This window comes from Dendrobium catenatum, unplaced genomic scaffold (genome assembly GCF_001605985.2).
Source record: "Dendrobium catenatum unplaced genomic scaffold, ASM160598v2 fragScaff_scaffold_231, whole genome shotgun sequence".
NCBI classification, from domain to species: domain Eukaryota; kingdom Viridiplantae; phylum Streptophyta; class Magnoliopsida; order Asparagales; family Orchidaceae; genus Dendrobium; species Dendrobium catenatum.
Genome location: NW_021318693.1, coordinates 12,943,361 through 12,961,833, shown reverse-complemented (window position 1 = coordinate 12,961,833; position 18,473 = coordinate 12,943,361). Strand labels below are relative to the sequence as shown.

Genomic DNA, 18,473 nt, shown 5'->3' with positions numbered 1-18,473 from the left:
TGCTTTCCACCTTGAGGACAAGGTGGTACTTTGGGAGGAGGGTAATGTTACGCCGGCCCAGGAGGGGACGACTGGACTGGTCCGGGTCTATTCCAGGCGACGGAATAGACCCAGCGGATGGCCTGGGTTGGGCGGAAGTCTTGTGGAGCCCATTATGGGCTTAATGCAAGATTAGGAGGGAAATAATTTGAACTAATGGCTGTTTAGGTATTTTGTAATATTCCTTTGTCTTTAATTAGGAGTTTTGGAGGGATTTGGGGGCATCTTGAATTTGAATCAATTTTGAGATCTGGGGTTGGTGTTTTGGGCTCTTGGCGTTGCCGGAGATCTTGGAGAGTTTTTTCTTCCTCTCGAATTGAAGGAAATTTGTATCTTGCAAGTGCTTTTCATCTTCCATTGAAATAAAAAGCGTTTGCTCCGTTTTCCCTACGAGATTCTACTATTTTTTCTCAGTTTTCTTCCTGTTTTTCTGCTATTTCCTGCGGTGGACAGAAATTGTGCTGTTGTGATTCCCTGGTTTTGGTTAGGAATACTTGCAAACTCAAGTATTTCTTATCAGATTCATGTAGCTGACCCCATGTAGTGGGACAAAGGCTTGATGTTGTTGTTGTTGTAACATGATTAGTTCATCTTAATCTCATTTTAGTTTGTTTAATTTAAATGTTTTAATAAATTTCTAAATGACCTGACTGTACAGTATGATAGTGATTGTCTAGTACGTTTAAAAAAAAATTAAACAATATATTTTTGTGTGTGCGCACAATTGCTATGCTAGCATATAAAAGAAATAGAAGAATCCAAATAAAGACAAAAAATATTTGTTATCATCAAAACATAAGCTCGAGCTCCCAAATTACAATAATCTACCCCTTTTATGATAGCAAATATTGTTTTATGATGGCAAATATTGTTAGTTAAATTAAAATTAATTTTATTTTTCTCCTAAATTCTGCCCCTTACAAAGTGATTTCTTTAAATTCTGCCCCGGTGGTGGAAGAAAATCATCCAGAAGATCGTGAAATCCAAATTCCAATGGATAGATGGGGTTCCAATGGAAGGAAATTCAACTAATCCGCTACAAAATGAGTTGTACAAACTTCAATATCACATGTTCTTATGTGATGAGAAATTTGAGAAAAAGAAGAAATTTCTTCAAGACCAATTCTAGAAGAAAAAGAAGAAATCCTGAAGAAATTCGAGGCTAAGATTCAAGAGTTAGATGCACTCCCACCGTCTTCTCGGATCAAATCAAAAGACAACTCATCGGGAGATGAGTTTTTCAAGTAGTGGAGTCTATGTAGGCAAGGGGGGGGGGGGGGGGGAAAAAGGGGCCTAATTTTTTGGTTTGTGGGGTCAAATCAAATCATAAATTTTGATTTTGACTTCTCTTGGGCTTGCTAGCTCATTAATATTTTGACCTAAAATCTAGTTCATTATGAGCTATTTTTTAGTTCATTTATTGAAGAATTATTAGCATCATTCCCCTTTTTCCTTTGTCTCTTTGGTTTCTTCGTGTGTCTCTTTGATTTCCCCCACTTGTCTCTTCTCCTCCCCTTTGTCTTCTCATTTTCCTGTGCTGGTTGATTGTCCCGTGGCTTTGCCCCTTTGGTTCCCGTGGCTGCTGCTTGGTTTATGCGGCTGGCTGCATGGTTCCGTGCTGGGCTGCTTGGTTCCGCGGTTCTCTGCTTGGTTCCGTGAATTTGCTGCTTGGTTCCGTGGGTCTGCTTGGTTCCCGTGAACTCCCTTCTCTGTTTTGCTATGCCATTTGGGAATTGTTGAAGTGGCTATTGACCATTCTTTTCCCTAAATCTAATTAGCTTATTTGGAGGTGTTATGGATGTTTGGTTTCCCTCTTTTGCCTATATATAGAAGATATTTTTGGATGGTTGAGGGTGAAAAATATGATTTTTGGAGATAAAACCTGAGGGTTTTTTGGAAAAGTTTGAGAGCTTTGTCCACTTCTTCTTCTTCTCTAGCTTGGGATAACTTGCGAGTTACTCCCCTACTTCGACTAGTCTTCTAATCTCTTTCGTCTCTCCGCAAGTTCCCTTCCACATGTATCTTTCTTCTCAAAGCAACGAATGGAATGTAAATTTAGGTGTTTTTAATTTGTGTTTGTGTCAAGTTTGTAAGTGTCAAGAGTTATAGGAGTCTTTTATTATAAAAAGTTGTGTTATTTCTTATTTTGTCTATTTCGTGTAATTTTCTTTATCCTAGTAAGGTTTTGTTTTTGTAATAAAAAATTTGGGGCCCTACCCTAATTTTTGATTACATCAATATTCAATGTAACGAATAGTCAGGTATGCTGCATTGAATTCAATATCGTTCATAATAAAATAGGTGATGATAGATAGAAGAATAATGATAACCCTATCACCTGCTTTAGGAATATTTAAGTTGGGAAGAATGTGATGAATAATACGTGCATTTTGAACAAGTGTGCAAACTAACGGAAGGTGAATATTTCCTAGTATTTTTGTAAGTGTGAGATTGACTTGATTCCAATTATAGTCAGTTGTAGATGCTATGATGTGAGTTTTTTGGCCAGTGGTGAAAATATGTAAAATTTCATCGAAATCTTGATAGGTGATGGCTACAGGGCATCTACAAACATAAGATTGAAGTGTTGTGCCCTTGGTGTTAACTTTTAAACTTGCCAAAAATTGAAAGAGGAGCTCTGAGTTGAATAAAAAAGCAAAGGTGAGAAGAAATTAAGGTGTGGTACCTATAAAGAGATTTAGTACCTAAAAGTTCACAATTTTTTTATTTAAGACTTTGGAACAAGTAATGGTTGTAGCTTTATATCTATGGTAGGCTTCATCATTAGTTGTATCTATGAATCGATCATCTAAAGTTCATCGGGAGGAACAAGCTGCAAGAGCTCTTGGACGCTTTCCCCTGACCATTTAGAATGCTCAGGATAGAAACTTGAAGTTAAAGAGAGAATGAATTAGATAGATGTGGTTCAAAGCCTTAGACATGGCCTTACTTATATAACCCTCAGAAGATCGTACAGTATGATCTTCATCATATAGTACGATAAGAAGAATTCAATTCATCCTGACCAAAGAGTGCAAAAAAGTTGGTCAAATTGTATAGTGCAATCGGTAATGTACTGGACAAACTTCATTTAAATGATCGTCCCAAGGAGTCAGCTTTTACGATCTTAGACCAATATTTTGTACAATACAAAGCTAACGGTCATTGCCACGTGTATCGTATAGTACAAAGTAGTGATTCATATAGTACGACCACCAATAATTGTTTAAATCAGGATCGTTAAGTTTTTGTGTGGTGATGAAGTGAGGATCAGTTAAGATCGTATAGTACGATGTGAGCAAATATTACTTTTGTGTGTGATGATCAGAAAAACCTACGAGAAAATTTCACAAACAATCAAACATATAACAAAAGCACAAACAAATACAAATATATACAACCAAAATTAAATACAAATATATAGTATAAATAATTGAACACACAAATTGTTACTATATCTGTACCCCATTAAATACAAACATATAGCTTTAAGCATTATCAATGACACCTAGTCTAGTCGTAAGTGTGTTGAAAGTGTCATAGTTGAGGAATTTTGTAAAGATGTCTGATAATTGATTTTCAGTAGCTACATGATGTAATTCCATGTCTCCCTTAGCTACATGATACCTAATGAAATGATGTCTAATGTCAATATACTTTGTGCGGGAATGTTGGATTGGATTCTTTGAAATGAAGATAGCACTAGTGTTATCACACATGAAAGGGATATTAACTATAGAAAGTCCAATGTCAAGAATTTGTTGTTTTAGCCATAAAATTTGAGCAATACAACTTACATTTATATATTCCTCTTGAGTGGTGGATAGGGCAACTGAATTTTATTTTCTTCTAGACTAGAAAACTAAGGATTATCCTATGAAATGACAAGTGCCTGAAGTGTTTTTCCTGTCTATTATACACCATGCAAAGTTTGGGTCAAAATGTCATATAATTTTAAAGGTGATGGTATGTCTAGGATATCAGATGCCTAAGTTTAGTGTGCCTATGAGATACCTAATAATTCTCTTAACAGTAGTCATATGGGATTCTTTCGAACCAGCCTAAAATCTAGCACAAAGACAAATATTAAATATAATATTTGGTCTGCTAGCGATTAAGTAGAGAAACGATCCTATTATTCCGATACATTTTTTCTGATCCATTGATTTTTCATCTACATCCTTATCAAGTTGAATGGTTGAGCTATTTATGTATTTATACTTTTAGAACCTTCTATATCAAATTTTTTCAAGATCTCTTTAATATATCTTGACTAACTAAAACATATACCATCCTCTTTTCCTTTACACTAAATTCAAGAAAATAGCTCAGTTCTCCCATCATACTTATCTCAAACTTCTTACTTATATTATCTGAAAATTTATTGCATAAATTTTCATTTATAGATCCAAATAATATGCCATCAACATAGATTTGAACTATAAAATTATCATCTCCTATTTTCTTAAAGAATATGGTTGTGTCTACACTACCCTTAACAACTGATCTATTTAGAAAAAAATGTGTTAAGTCTGTCATATCATGCCTTAAGTGTCTGTTTTAATCCATATAAAATTTTCTTTAATTTGTAAGCATGATTGAGAAAAGATAAATATGCAAACTTTGAGGTTTGTTCTGCATAAATATCTTCTTTAATCACCCCATTAAGAAAAACACTCTTCATATCCATTTCTTATAGTTTGAAGCCTTTAAAACATGCAAATACTAGTAGGACTTTAATGGCTTCTAATCTAGTTCTCAAAATCAATTCCTTATATCTAATTGTACCTCTTAACTTTTAATCTAGCCTTATTCCGAATCACCGATCCAGAATCATTCAAATTATTTTTAAAAACTTATTTAGTGCCAACTACTCTAATTGGAAGGTCTACTAATTAACTCTCATACATCATTCATAACAAGTTGATTTAATTCCTCTTGTATAGCTAAGATAAAAAATTCATCACTAAGAGCTTGATCTATATTGGTTGGTTCTATCATAGAGATGAAAGTTGTATGGATGACTTCTTTTCTAAGACATTGCCTAATCCTAACCCCAACTGATGGATCTCCTAAGATAATCTCCCTAGGGTGACTAGATAAATATCTCCACTCTCTAAGCAAAATATCCTGAGGTGCTTTTCTATCTCCTAGGTTAACAACCTCTACTCCACGGGTAATTTCTACCTCATCATAAACTTCTAAACTAGGCTCAACTACTCTATTTGATTCATCAAACACAATAAGGGTGGATTCTTCTACAACTAAGATTCTTTTGCAAAAGACCCTATAGGCTCAATCTACGGAGGAATAACCTAAGAAGACTCCATCTAATTTAGAAACAAACTTTCCATGAGAAGATTTACCATTGATGAACACAAAACAGTTACACTCAAAGACATGCAAATGTGAAAGGTTAGATGTCCTCCTCTTACGCAACTCATATGATATCTTATTCAATTTGGATATAATATTCAACCTATTTAGCACATAGCAAACAATATTCACTACTTCTTCCCAAAAAAATCTATGTAGGGTATACTCAGCTATGCCCTAGCAAACTCCAATAGTGTTCTATTCTTTCTTTTAGCTATACAATTTTGTTGTGGTTCCAAAGAGCAAAAAAATGGTGATCAGTCTCAAACTCTTTGCAAAACAAATCAAAATTCTTATTCTGAAATTCTCCACCGTGCTTACTATGGATTATAGAATCAAACATCCTAAAATTCTCTGAATACAAGTGGAGAAAACTCTAAATTCACTAAAAGACTCATTTTTATGTGCTAAGAATCTAACTCAAATAAATCTAGAGAAGTCATCTACGATCACAAAGCCAAAACTCTTACCCCCTAGACTAGTTGTACTAATAAGTCCAATCAAGTCTGTGAAGTATCTCTAGTAGTTTAGTGGTTGTGATATCCTTAATAGAATGAAAAGATGATATAGTTTGCTTTCCTAATTGGCAGGCATCCCATAGATGATCCTTTGAGAAGTCTAGTTAGGGAATGCCTCTAACAAGCCCCTTCTAGGTAATCTTCTTAAAAGTTTTCATACTTGAATGGCATAGTCATCTATATCATAGTCATGATTCATCTAAAGTAGTTTTCAAATAAGAGATATCATCAGAGGAATCAATACACAATAAATCAAGCATATAAATATTGTTATTCTTTTACCTTCTAAAATAGCTTTACCATTCAAAGTAATAAGACAATGTTTAGAAAGAAATTTAATATCAAATCTTTTATCACATAATTGACGTATACTTGCTTTAAGCCCTCAATCAAAAGTACATTTTCAATAATAAAATCATTATCTGAGTCAACCACTTTCCTAGTGACGTTGTCTCCCAAAGTAACCTTACCTCTGCTCCTGGCCTCCAATGTGATGAATTGTTTCATATCTCTAGCCATGTGTCTTGAGCAGCTGCTGTACAGGTATCACAAGCTCTCACTTGATTTTTATGAGAGTATCCCCACAAGATCATTATGGTTTCATCACATTGTGGGTGGTCGTGCCTCTTCCTAGGGATATGTGATGCATGTTGTGTCTTCGATTGTGGTTGTGTTTAAGTAGGTCCGGGTATGTTTTGTTGAAGTGCATTTATTTTCTTAATCAAATATTCATTTTCACTTTTCTCAAAACCAAGATCTACTAATAGAACATGCTCATGGCTATCCATCTCTAATGCAAGTTTCTCTAGCTCATTCACTGCTTCTGCTAATTTAGTATGATCATTTTTTAAGGAATCACACGATTTAGTTAACTCAATATGCTTTTTATTTAAGTTATCAAACTCATCTTGTAATGATGCATGCTCCTTATCTAGTGTGATAAGCTTGGATTTAAGATTAGCATGCTCTCTAACTAACATATCATGATCACATTTCAAATCAGAAAATTCTTTCTTTAAGCATGAAATGTTGTTTTTTTAAGATTCATATATGACTCATGCATTTTCTCATAAATTAAAAATAAATCTTCATATGATAATTCACATATCTCTTCTTAATTGGAGTTAACAACTGTATCATTTTCCATTAAGCACAAATTAGTTACATCCTCCCCAAGTTTTTATTCAGATGAATCCGATGTTAAGTCTTCCCAAAAAACCTTTTGCATCCTCTGCTTGCAAATTTTAGAGTTGAAATTTTCTTCACCATTTTTCTTAGTTGGGTAAAGCTTAAGGTTGGAGCAGTCGGACCTTAGATGCCCTAGCTTCCTGCATTCAAAGAGAACGTACAACATCATATGAAACTTTATTAAATTTACCTACCTTTCCCTTACTCCTGTCATGGTAGCGCTTTTGTTTTTGCTTCAGGAAGCTCTTAAACTACCAGGTTATCAAGACTACATCATTGTCCTCATCGGCTTCAGAGTCGTTGTTGCTATCCGTATTATTGGTCTTCAGCGCCACAGTCTTCTCCTTCCTTTTTTCACTTGCATCCAAAAATCTTTGACTCATGTTTTGCTCGTAAGCAATAAGAGAGCCCAGCAAATTATCAATAGCGAATACATTCAAATCTTTAAATTCACAAATTGCATTGACTTTAGCATCAAAACTATCATGCAAACAACATATAATCTTATTAATTTTCTCAAAATTAGTTAGTTCCCTTCCTAAGGCATTTAAATATATCACTATTTTGGTAAAGCTAACCTACATGCCATATACAGTTCTACTAGGTTTCATGTGGAAGAGTTTAGAATCATGCAATAATAAAATCAAATGGATTGCTTCACTTCATTTGTACCTTCATAGGTAACACAGCCTATCCCATATTTTCTTGCTAGCATTGCAAGTAGAAACGCGCATGCAATTCTCGAATTTGAATGCATAGAAAAAATAGTTTAAACACTTTGCATTAAGTTGTGCATATTCTCTCCATTCCTTAAAGAAAATTTCAGTTTTAACACCAATTACAATTTGGGAAGGTACAGAATATCGTGCTTGTATCATATGTCACATGCAATAATTAATCGATTGCAAGAAAGTAGGCATATGAATTTTTTAAAAATCAAATAGGATATTGCCAAATAAAGGTGGACGTGTTATTGAGTAACCATCCGTGGTGTTCCTATTCCCAAAGTGTATCATGAATCTTTTCTCAGGGTTTTTAAACCACTAATTCAGAAAATCGCTCCGATATCAATTGAAAGTTCAATTTATGAGTGTTAGACCATTTGAACTACAATAACACACCGGGGGAGATGAATTGGTATTTAAAAAAAAAGTCTTTTAAAAAAACTCTTTAAAAAAACTTAATACCAAATTTAAAACTTAAGTTCAAAAATAGATCTTTTAATGTGGAAGCAAATAATAGGAAAAATAAAATGCAAATTTTTTTTTTTGCTCTTTTGATTTTGTAGAAAAGATAAAAAAAGAAAATATATCTCTTCTTTTTTAATTTTTAGATTTTTATTTTGGTTTTCTAATAATAGCTTAATCCAAACAATTTTCAACATTCTCAATACGGATTTGCATGACAGTAAAATTGTAAAAAATTAAAATAACAAGTGAAATTGCAGTAAAAATAAGAGCAAACACATTATAGATTTACAGTGGTTCGGTCAACCTTGATCTACGTCCACTCTCTGGAGTCCTCTACTCTAAGTATTGCACTAAAACTTTAGTATCTCTCTGATAGGAAATACTAGTGAAAAAATAGAAAAAATCCCATGTTGAAATCAGAATTCAGCAACTTTCAAATCAGCTTTTGAGACGAAAGTAGAAGAATAACAATAGGGACACCCTTTATTTAATAGTAAATGAAAGAAAGAAAACAAGATACATTGGATCTTTAATTCGAGAAGACTCCCAATCCCTAGCCGGCGGCAAGAGCCTAAACAAACCTAAGAAGACTCCCAAATTTAGAAAATAACCAAGATAAACCCTAACCCTAGGCAATTTCATCTATTTAAAGAATGCAAATACAACTCAAATTTACTAAATAGTCCTCCCCAATTTCAAATCCCTCCTAAATTGCTCCCTCTTTATTTTTTTATTCAACGAGTGGGCCCTACAAGGGGGTGGGAATGTTTACTTGGTCCACCTGACATAAACAAGGGGCCGGCCCTTGTGATGGGTTGGCTTGATCGGTACTTCTTGAATCGGTCTAACAATACCCCCTTCCAAAGAATCACCTTTTCCTCAAGGTGAAAGGATGGGAATTGATGCTTCACTCTCTCATATGGCTCCCATGTGGCTTCATTGCTTGGTAGGTTCCTCCATTTGATTAACACCTCTTTGACCACACAGCAAGGTGGAGAAGCATGAAGAAAATCTTATCCACCAATCTGGAGCGGCGGAGTAGGTGAATTCCTTTCACCAACGACGTGGCGGAGCAGCTAAATCTTTTTTACCTCTCCTAGTGCAGTAGAATATCGATGGCCCTTTGACTCCAAGAACTTCCCAGAATTTCCCTCAAGTAAAACTTTGACTCATTGAGCATGAAGGTGAATGATGACCGGAGCAACTGTATAAAGACAGCCTCTCTCACACTCCCATTATCCCACAAGACTATTCTCTCTCACTGTACACCTTTCTCTCCCAAGCCCAAAGCTCACCTTTTCAATTCTCTCTTACAGAAGACTCAAGCCCCCTTAAAGACAAAATAAGAGTTGTTTAAATACAATACTCCAAGAAAAAGCCTAATTTTCAATTCAGACATCTTTGTTCGTAAAGTACGATCTGTGGATCGTATAATACAATTAAAGTAATTCTCCCTTTAGTAATGTACGATGACTGCTTCCCTCTATGATCAGTTCAAGATTTTTCAGATGATCATACAGTACGATGTTAGGGGTGTACTGTACGATTAGTTCAATAGAATAATAGTTTGTCCTAGACAAACCTTGGGTAATTAATTATCGTCCTAGTTGCCGCTCAGTTCATGCAGTACGAAGATTAATTCATACAGTACGACCACTAATCACAATTAATTTCTAATTCGATTGCTTAATCAATTAATCTTAGGAAGTTATTTAGACAAGAGTTTCAAATATCGTATGATACGATTTGATATCGTATGATACGATTTGATATCGTATGCTATGAATAGAATAAATTTCAAATTTTAAAATATTGCCTAATTGTAGATGGCGTCGGGGATTTCTAAATAAAAATTGATTGTCTTGTACGATAAAAATTATATAATACGATTAATTCATCTTAATCTCAATTTTCATTTTCTCAATTTAAATGTTTTAATTAATTTATGAATGTCCTGATCGTACAGTACGATAGTGATTGTTCAATATGATCTTCGAAAAAAAATAAAATTTTAAAGTCTTATATTTTACTCCTTCCGTGTGTGCGCGGTTGTTACACTAACATGCAACATGTACAATACAAAGACTCCAGAAAGATAAAAATACACTCTTGCATACATCAACCTATTCTATCCATCATTGAGCCCTGATCCTTTGGCGGACTTGGTGATGCTGTACCTAAAATGTTAGTACACAAAGGAAAACATATGCAATAAAAACAAATAGAAGAATCCAAATAAAGATCGATAATGTTTGTTATCATCAAAGCATAAGCTTGGGCACCCGAATTGCAATAATAAAAAATAGGAGATTGTTTGGCTGATATTTTCTCATGTATATAATCAATATCAACATATCGTAACAAAGAAAATGGCCAAAGAAGAAGAGCTCTACCAAAGATTTTAAAGAAGTTGGAGGAAAAAAAACATCCTTTGACTGACACCAAGACCAATCACATCTTGTAAATGCTACAGTCCTAGATGAGACCTATCAACCTGAGAATCTTCTTTAAAACTTGCTACATAAAGAGTTGGCTATTCGAGTAGCAATGATAGTTGAAGCGCAATGGGTATAAGCAGGAAGAGAATATCTTGCAGCAAACTAAGTATGTAACGGCTCCCCACAATGATGAGTAGAAAGTACATAGTATGGTTAAAGAGATTGAAAGGGAGTTTCGAAAGAAAAATGTCAAAGTGAAATCATTGTATGTCCAGCAAAAGGTAGAAGTTTCAGAGTATTTAAAGGACAAGAAGAAAATTATTATCTTTGAGAAGCAAATACATGTGTCCTCTAGCACATCATAGGTTGAATAATTAGCTCACTTAAAAGCAAAATGCTAAAAATATGCAAGCAACTCTTAAAGTGAGAAAGATGCCCATTCTTGAAGCCATCTTTAAATAAGGTTAGAAAGAAAATATCATTGATAAGGAGAAAGATAGCTTACATATACATGACCAGCCAACAATAATATCAGAATCTACACCAAATTCGACTCCATGACAAATTAAATATTTATTACGCATGAGATGGTTGTTGTTGTTGAGAGATGGTAATCATTTGACATTTTAGCAAATGTTGTACTCACTATTGTGTATTTAGCAATGCTCGTCTATAAATGACCATGCAATAGTACTCCTCTATTGCCCTCTCTTTCCCTTTACACAACAGCCTTACCTCACCACTCCTTACAGATCCTCTCCAAACTCATCCCCTCACCTCTACCTCTTATCTTATTCTTCTTCTCCTTTTCAATCCTAATTTGCTCCTCTCAAATTTCAAAGCTTTACCGTCCCATTCAAGGTCTCTACCCAAGAACTAATCAGTCTTTACATCTCCATATTATGTTCTCCCCATAGCACCATCCATATTTTAGTATCCAGCTACCTTCATGTTCTCCCTCCACCTTATAATAAGGAAATGATGAACTAAATCCTATCTTCATCAATTATCAATAGAGTTCACATATAAGCCCCCTTATTTTGATGATTAGCGACAAAGCAAACTTATCCAAGACTAGATAGTTTTGTTCAACTCCAGTAAATTATTGCTAGTATAATAGATTGATGGTTGCTTTTCCCCGTTGTGAAGGATTAAGATTACTGTTGAATCACTGACCCTAGAGTAAAGCTGCAATACGTCCCTGATCAGCTTTAGGATTCAAAATAGGCAGGCCATGTACAATTTTATGATGAAGTAGTAATATAATTAACGCATTTTACCATGATTCCTGGGACTGCAGGTGGCACCCTCCTCTTCAACATTGTGAGTGTATATTTGGCAATAGTCTCCGGAGAAGCCTTCTCCTTATGCTCAGCTCCAGGAGTTACCATGCTAGGTTTTAGGAGGATGCCTTCAAAAACAACGTTATTTTGGGCCAAGTAAAAAAATACCTCCGCCCATACATTCTCTGCTACCTCAAGAGTCCTTTCAATTGCATGGTCTCCATCAAGAAGAATCTCAGGCTCCACAATAGGAACGAGGCCATTATCCTGCACAAGTTTAACACATTAGAAAACTAAAAACAAATAATAAGCTATGATTATTTGAAAATTAAAAGATTTTATTTCATTTACGAAAGAAACCACATTTCATATTATAATGACAAAACAAGGCACTGATTTAATTATTGTTGGATGAGTGGCTTTACTATTAGAGATAGAATACAACACAAGCATATACGCGAAAAAGTTAGAGTTGCTCTAGTGACAGATAAGATTAGAGAGAGTCTCTTTAGATAGTTTGGTCATATAAAACGTCGGCTTTCCGACGACCATGTTAGGAGAGTAGATGTATTAAATTTGGCTTATGTTAAGAAAGGTTTAGGTAGACCTAAAAAAACTTGGTTAGAAATAATTAGAAATGACTTTTTTTTTATTAGATTTAAATGAGAATTTCACTCTTAATAGGATATAATGGAGAAAAAATATTCATGTAGCCAACCTCACATAGTGGGATAAAGACTTGATGCTATTGTTGTTATTTGGTTCTTAAACTTGATTAGGATGCTCACACTCATGAGAATCAACATTTTCTTAAAGGACCTTAAATAACATAATTTTAAGAGAACTTCTAAAGAGGTTAAGGTAAGAACCAAAGAAACAATATTTGAAACCCTCCCGTTTCCCATTAAAGTTGAATTGCCCCTTGTTTCTTTTATTAATTCTTCATATTGATGATGGAAATTGTGCCATATTTCTCTTCCAATTCCATTGATGCAAGACCTCACTAGCCAGTCCAAAAAGTATATAACCTAATAATGCATTTGATTATTCATTAAGCCCCATGTAAATGGGAGCTACTTTTCTCTCAACCCCAATCAGTCCAAAAAGAATCTGATGGAGATCTAGAAGTTTATAGATATCAGAAACATCAAGCTAATAAATTATCAGATCAAGTTGAAATAGACTTCAATTTTCCCAGTTTAATATATAATTTTCAAACAAGCCTATGACGCGATGTGTTCTCTTAACATATAAATTCATTGGTTTGGGACTGATTTATCAGATTTGTAACAGATTTCAGAATTATTCATGATTCAAATTTGGCAAATATGCTAATGTGGGCGTGATGACCCATACCATGCATATCCAATAGCCTATAAATGTGCCTGTCTGCCTGTAATACTACCCAGTTAAAGGAAAACTGTTATCCATCCTAATTAACTCATTCTATTCTAATTTGCTATAGCACAAATTGGCAGTGATGCATTACTACCCAGCAAAAATGCCGATCTTGTAACTAGATTGAACAATTTATTCTTGTTAGTTTATTTTAATTTGTAATTCTCGATTCTAGGTATTTTGGACATGCCTATGACGAATGCCAACGAAAACAGTGTTCTCTATTTAGATGCTCCTTAGTAATAGGTTGGTTCATATGATTTGACACAGACCACGCCAATTTGGTTTGTGGCTGATCTCAAGCCTCAAATACTATGATTTTGGTTCAAGTGTTGTTTTACCTATTAATTTATGTAGTTGGGTTCACTATTATGAGATCTCATTAATTGACAAGATTTTACCACAAAAAATTTGATGATCATAATTGATAAGATTTTACTATAAAAGATTTGATGAGCATGTGCCTTGAGGGAAAAGATCTAAAGTGATTTCCCCTTTTTTTCTTTTCAGCAGTTGCTGTTATTTCCCCTTTTTTTTCTTTTCAGCAGTTGCTGTTATGATTTCTTATAGATCCTATTTATGTGGCATTATCAGTGGCATGTTGTTGCATATCTTGTATTTGCATGCGACCAGGAGTTACAAATTCCTAACCAAGATTGGCATTGATTTATTGCTTTCATTTTCATGGGATATCATCTATTTCGGTGCTCAGGGGACGTGAATTTGTAATTGACTAAAATCAAACTGGGCAAACTCTGTGCTAGTCAAATCCAGTAACCTTGAGATGAGTCAATAAATAGATAGACCAAAGCATATAATTGAGATAGAATAAATAAAATTTTAGATTCTAGTTCAAAAATTGTGTGTGTAAGTTTGATATTCGATTCCTTTAATTGCGGTATGAATGTGATGTTATACAACAACAATATGTATATCTGGACAAACAAAGTAAAAAGTAAATAAGCTATACATATATAATAAGCACTATTTTCCTTGCATTCTATTTTAAGTTTGTGATAGGTATATCAGTTTTATATAGTAAACCTAGTCTACCCAACCATTATAAATACATCTCCTATTGTAAGCAATAGATAGGGAATGAAAAAAATTCTAATTCCCCATTTAGTCTCTATTCCCTTTCCTTCTTCTTCTCAAAGTGATGTAGGCAAAGGCGGGGTCAAAACAAATCCTAAATTTTGGCCTTGGCTGCTCTTGGTTTGTCCTTGGCTGCTCTCTGTTCGGAGCCTTTGTTCCTCTTGGTTTGGGGCCTTTTGCTGCTCTCGGGTAGGCTTTGGCTGCTATAGTTTTGAGCCTATTACCTTGGTGCTAGCTCAATAAATTTTGAGTTGTTGGTTAGCTCATTATGAGCTGATGTTTAGTTCATTAATTGGTGAAGAAATCAGCTCATAAAGCCTTCCCTTCCCCTTGTCTTTTGAGTTTCTGCTGTCTATTATTGTTCCCGTGGTCCTCCCTCTCGATTTTCCCCTCCTGGCTATTTTTCCCGTGAAATGATGCCCTGTTTCTTGTGCTGGCTCTTCGGGTCCCTTGCTGGCTGAGCTTCCCGTGGCTGCTGGTGGGGTTTTCTGTGGCTTGTCTACCTGTTTTCTGTGCAGAAATTCTGCTGGCTGTTATGTGTCTTTTGGCCTTTCATTTCCTCAATTCTAATTGGATTTGGTTGGAGGTGCTATGGCTGTTTATCTTCCTTCTTTTGTCTATAAAATAGAGTTGTTTTGGGATGGAAAAGGATGTTATGATGCAATTTTTGGAAGCCAAAACCTGCAAGTTTGTTGTTTGGAAAAGCTTGCGAGCTTTGTCCAACTCCTCTTCTTCCTCCTCCTAGGAAACCTTGCGAGCTTGTCCTCCTTCGTCTTGGCTTCTTACCTCTTCTTCTCTACGCAAGTGACCACACCACATGTATCCTTCTTCTCAACAAATGAAATGCAAGTTTAGATTTTTTATGTCAAAAGTTTGTAAGTGTCAAGAATTGTAAGAGTCTTTTTATGTTATAAAAAGTTGTAATTTGTCTATTTTGGGGCAATCTTTGTAATTTTCTATTATCTAGGAAAGTATAGCTCTTGCTTGCAAAAATTTAGGGGCTCCCTCAAATTTTTGCTTGCATCAAATTTGGTATCAGAGCTAGTTAACAAATCCCAGTTTGTTGTGTGAGTCTTGTTATCAAGTGATTTAAGTTATGTTGAGTCTTTTTTAGAAAAATGGAAAATCACAAAAAGATTGATTTAGTCATAGAAGTAAGCAATCCAAAAGATCTTGAAGTCTCTCTTCCAATGGACAGATGGGTTCCAACAGAAGGTGATTCGACAGATCCCCTGCAGAATGAGCTATAAAAGCTCCAAGTGAAGATGCATTTGTGTACGGAGCGGTACATGAAAAATAAACAACTTTTAAAAGAACAATTCAAGCGAGAGCGAGACGAGGTATTGAAAAGGTACGCAGACAAAATTCAAGAGCTTGAAGCGCCTACTTTGTCTCTTAGGGAAAAATCAAAAACTTCCTCATCAGGAGATGAGCTTTTTTAAGTGGGGGAGAATTTGATGTGGGCAAGGGGGGGTCAAAACAAATCATAAATTTTGGCATTGGCTGCACTTGGTTTGTCCTTGGCTGCTCTCTATTTGGAGCCTTTGTTGCTCTTAGTTTGGGGCCTTTTGCTGCTCTCGGGTAAGCTTTGGCTGCTATAGTTTTGAGCCTATTAACTTGGTGCTAGCTCATTAAATTTTGAGTTGTTGGTTAGCTCATTATGAGCTGATGTTTAGTTCATTAATTGGTGTAGAAATCAGCTCATAAAGCCTTCCCTTCCCTTTGTCTTTTCAGGTTCTGTTGTCTGTTGCTGTTCCTGTGGCCCTCACTCTCGGTTTTCCCCTCCTGGTTATTTTTCCCGTGAAATGATGCTCTGTTTCCTGTGCTGGCTCTTCGGGTCCCTTGCTGTCTGGGCTTCCCGTGGCTGCTGGTGGGGTTTTCTGTGGCTTGTCTCCCTGTTTTCTGTGCAGAAATTCTGCTGGCTGTTATGTGCTTTTGGCCTTTCATTTCCTCAATTCTAATTGGATTTGGTTGGAGGTGCTATGGCTGTTTATCTTCCTTCTTTTGTCTATAAAATAGAGTTGTTTGGAATGGAAAAGGATGTTATGATGCAATTTTTGGAAGCCAAAACCTGCAAGTTTGTTGTTTGGAAAAGCTTGCGAGCTTTGTCCAAGTCCTCTTCTTCCTCCTCCTAGGAAACCTTGCGAGCTTGTCCTCCTTCGTCTTGGCTTCTAACCTCTTCTTCTCTACGAAAGTGACCACCCCACATGTATCCTTCTTCTCAACAAATGGAATGCAAGTTTAGGTTTTTATGTCAAAAGTTTGTAAGTGTCAAGAATTGTAAGTCTTTTTATGTTATAAAAAGTTGTAATTTGTCTAATTTGTCTATTTTGGGGCAATCTTTGTAATTTTCTATTATCTAGGAAAGTATAGCTCTTGCTTGCAAAAATTTAGGGGCTCCCTCAAATTTTTGCTTGCATCAAATTTGGTATCAAAGCTAGTTAACAAATCCCGGTTTGTTGTGTGAGTCTTGTTATCAAGTGATTTAAGTTATGTTGAGTCTTTTTTAGAAAAATGGAAAATCACAAAAAGATTGATTTAGTCATAGAAGAAAGCAATCCAAAAGATCTTGAAGTCCCTCTTCCAATTGACAGATGGGTTCCAACAGAAAGTGATTCGACAGATCCCCTGCAGAATGAGCTATAAAAGCTCCAAGTGAAGATGCATTTGTGTACGGAGCGGTACATGAAAAATAAACAACTTTTACAAGAACAATTCAAGCGAGAGCGAGACGAGGTATTGAAAAGGTACGCAGACAAAATTCAAGAGCTTGAAGCGCCTACTTTGTCTCTTAGGGAAAAATTAAAAACTTCCTCATCAGGAGATGAGCTTTTTTAAGTGGGGGAGAATTTGATGTGGGCAAGGGGGGTCAAAACAAATCATAAATTTTGGCCTTAGCTGCACTTGGTTTGTCCTTGGCTGCTCTCTATTTGGAGCATTTGCTGCTCTTAGTTTGGGGCCTTTTGCTACTCTCGGGTAAGCTTTGACTGCTTTAGTTTTGAGCCTATTAACTTGGTGCAAGCTCATTAAATTTTGAGTTGTTGGTTAGCTCATTATGAGCAGATGTTTAGTTCATTAATTGGTGTAGAAATCAGCTCATAAAGCCTTCCCTTCCCTTCCCTTTGTCTTTTCATGTTTTGTTGTCTGTTGTTGTTCCTGTGGCCCTCCCTCTCGGTTTTCCCCTCCTGGCTATTTTTCCCGTGAAATGATGATCTGTTTCCTGTGCTGGCTCTTCGGGTCCCTTGCTGGCTGGGCTTCCCGTGGCTCCTGGTGGGGTTTTTCGTGGCTTATCTCCTTGTTTTCTGTGCAGAAATTCTGATGGCTGTTATGTGTCTTTTGGCCTTTCATTTCCCCAATTCTAATTGGAATTGGTTGGAGGTGCTATGGTTATTTATCTTCCTTCTTTTGCCTATAAAATAGAGTTGTTTTGGGATGGAAAATGATGTTATGATGCAATTTTTGGAAGTCAAAATCTGCGGGTTTGTTGTTTGAAAAACTTGCGAGCTTTGTCCAACTTCTCTTCTTCCTCCTCCTAGGAAAGCTTGCGAGTTTGTCCTCCTCCTTCGTCTTGGCTTCTAACCTCTTCTTCTCTACGCAAGTGACCACTCCACATGTATCCTTCTTCTCAACAAATGGAATACAAGTTTAGGTTTTTATATCAAAAGTTTGTAAGTGTCAAGATTTGTAAGACTTTTTATGTTATAAAAAGTTGTAATTAGTCTAATTTTTCTATTTTGGGGCAATCTTTGTAATTTTCTATTACCTAGGAAAGTATAGCTCTTGCTTGCAAAAATTTGGAGGCTCTTCCCAAATTTTTGCTTGCATCACTAAGGAGTCTACACCTACTCAAAAGGTGCCTTCCTTTTCTTGATATGGATCAAGAAGAATATCAATGGTTCTCTCGTTGAAACCAATGTTTAAAATTGCGTATTCGGGTATTGAGGTGTA

At 35.6% G+C, this 18,473-nt stretch overlaps 1 protein-coding gene across 1 annotated transcript in view; it reads right to left on the bottom strand.

The window, feature by feature from the left end:
• Positions 1 to 11,978: 11,978 nt before the first annotated feature.
• Positions 11,979 to 18,473, bottom strand: part of LOC110097108 (fructose-bisphosphate aldolase 3, chloroplastic) — a 75,106-nt gene continuing 68,611 nt past the window's right edge. Inside the window, exon 5 of the mRNA XM_020823348.2 lies at positions 11,979 to 12,299. Coding sequence (XP_020679007.1) covers positions 11,994 to 12,299 — 306 coding nt within the window. The 3' untranslated portion in view covers positions 11,979 to 11,993. The remainder of the gene's footprint in view (positions 12,300 to 18,473) is intronic.